The sequence below is a fragment of the Eimeria mitis genome, genomic scaffold (genome assembly GCF_000499745.2).
Source record: "Eimeria mitis Houghton genomic scaffold, Emh_scaff5249, whole genome shotgun sequence".
Classification (NCBI taxonomy): Eukaryota; Apicomplexa; class Conoidasida; order Eucoccidiorida; family Eimeriidae; genus Eimeria; species Eimeria mitis.
In genome coordinates this window covers 1,540-3,608 of record NW_013573533.1, presented here as the reverse complement: position 1 = coordinate 3,608, position 2,069 = coordinate 1,540, and the positions used below count along the sequence as shown (strand labels likewise).

Sequence of the window (2,069 nt, the reverse complement as noted above, 5' to 3'; positions counted from 1 at the left end):
GGCTTCCCCGTGATATATCCGCAGCCGCCTCCACTGCAGTCACGACAGTGTGCAACCCCTGGTTACATTCCGAATGCAAGCAGGAACGCGAGTGAACAGACCGACAGGCCTCTTCCTCCACTGTTTGCCCCTTCGTATATACGGAATCGGAGCCATTGGCATCGGAATTCACGGAGGCATCGGCTGTGCTGGTGTATGGCAACTCGGGGCCGGCCCTGACACTTCGCATTCTGTTGAAGCGTCCCACCATCGACGGGTGACTCGTTGAGCAAAGCAGCGAAGGACCTGAAAAAGCAAGAACGAACGCAGACAGCTCGGCATCTATTAAGCTACTCTTACTTCATCAACACCCATCTAAAACAGAAGATTTGACCAAAGTGCCTAATTACCGTCGGGATGTTGAAGGGTTTCCCGGAAAGCCTCCACAGCTGCCACGGTGGCGCGGCCACACGCTTCGTCCCGCGCCCAGGTATCTACTGCCTCCCTCACTCCTGGTGAAACTGTGTGACCGTTAAGCTGACGAAGAGTTGTGCAGCAAATCAACGCAAACCCTTCAGCCTGAGAAACACAGCAGCTCAGCACTAGACAGTCATCAGTTAAAGGGCATGGCTGTCGAGTAAGCGACAGGGCCCAAGGAAGTGTGCGAAACAAACTTACAACGTTGCCGAAATTGCATATGGGGTTTTGCCTTAAGTCCAAGACCTCGAGGGATTTGAATGTGCTCAAAGCAGCAAGACCTTTGAAATCGCTGAGCCGCAACAACGACAAGACCACGGGTACACTCAGCTGCATCCTAGGTCCTTCAACTCTCCATCAACTGCATTGTTACTACCGTCTATTTGCAGATTCTCTAGGTAATTCTAGAAGAACAAGCTCAGGAAGAAACGGAGTAAAGCAAAGCCAAGCATTCCTTGTGCTTTCCTAACTTCATGCACCTATATCACCTGTTCTCACCTTATTTGATTCCTAGCCAAATTTAGCTCGCGAAGTGTGAAACGCAAAGGGGTATTGGATAGATTTCTGCGGGGAAAACAGCAACACCGCCACTGACAAATTGTTCAACGAGTGGCTTTTCACAGTTGGCAGAGTCGACGGTTGCCACACACGATTGTGGCTGCAAATAGGTGGTATAATATATATGTTTTATAACAACGACCATGCCTGCAAATAGGTAGTATAATATCCTTTCCTCTAGGAATCGGAATACTTCCTCTTACATTATGCTTGTTAGCTGGTTACCACTAAGGTCCAGCTGGCGAAGTCGAAAGTGGGAGCCAAAGTTTGTGATGGTGTTGATGCGGCAGTTGCTGGCCCGCAGCGTTTGTAGATGAGGAAAAGGTAACGAATGGCCATCTAGCAAGACTAGCAGGTTTCCATCCAAGTCAAGGTGGGTCAGGCATTCGAAGTCTAGAGCCGCAACTTCTCCCAGGGAAAGCTCTATCTGAATGCACGCATACATTGCAGTATCCCTTGTATTCCTATGTGTGTGCTTGGGGCCTCACGCATGAACACTGCAATATCCTCACAAACCTGGCAGACCTCTTTAAAGTCGCTGCTCACCTTCCTGATGTTGCTGCTGGAAAGATCTAAGGCTTTCCATTTCCGAGCGGAGTTACCGTCAGCAAGAAGCAAAGCCTTCAGCTTGGAAGCATTCAAGATAGGACCGACAGCAACTCCTCCTGCACTTTGTAGAAATGCCGCTGCAGAAGGAACGTTTCTATGAGCGAACAGCCGCGTCCTAGACGTAGACATTTCTGTGGTTTTGCAGGTGGTCCAGGGCATGGAAGGACGGACTAGCAGAGATGTTCTGCTGTTACACCTCCGTGCCGCTCTTGAAAATTACACAGTTTAAGCTGCTGGTAGCATTTCAAAAACAGGTTTTCAAAATTGACAAGGCGGTAAACAGAAGGTGAGAACGGTGGTTCGGTCGGGGCCGAACATGTCCTGTCGGACGCGGTGGCTTGTAAGGATTGTAAGCTTTTCCGTCACACCCCTGGAAACAAATACATTGTAACTCGCAGTAATAGTATATTTAATGCTAATTATTGCAGAGACAAGAGATACAGACC

General features: G+C 49.2%; 1 protein-coding gene across 1 annotated transcript in view; it reads right to left on the bottom strand.

Moving 5' to 3' along the window:
- EMH_0080810 (leucine rich repeat protein, putative) overlaps positions 1-1,752 on the bottom strand; it is a gene marked incomplete at both ends in the record, with an annotated part of 1,953 nt that extends 201 nt beyond the window's left edge. The window contains 6 exons of the mRNA XM_013500302.1: positions 102-285; positions 390-558; positions 658-748; positions 955-1,020; positions 1,218-1,441; positions 1,561-1,752. Coding sequence (XP_013355756.1) covers positions 102-285; positions 390-558; positions 658-748; positions 955-1,020; positions 1,218-1,441; positions 1,561-1,752 — 926 coding nt within the window. The remainder of the gene's footprint in view (positions 1-101; positions 286-389; positions 559-657; positions 749-954; positions 1,021-1,217; positions 1,442-1,560) is intronic.
- Between the last annotated feature and the right edge of the window lie 317 nt (positions 1,753-2,069).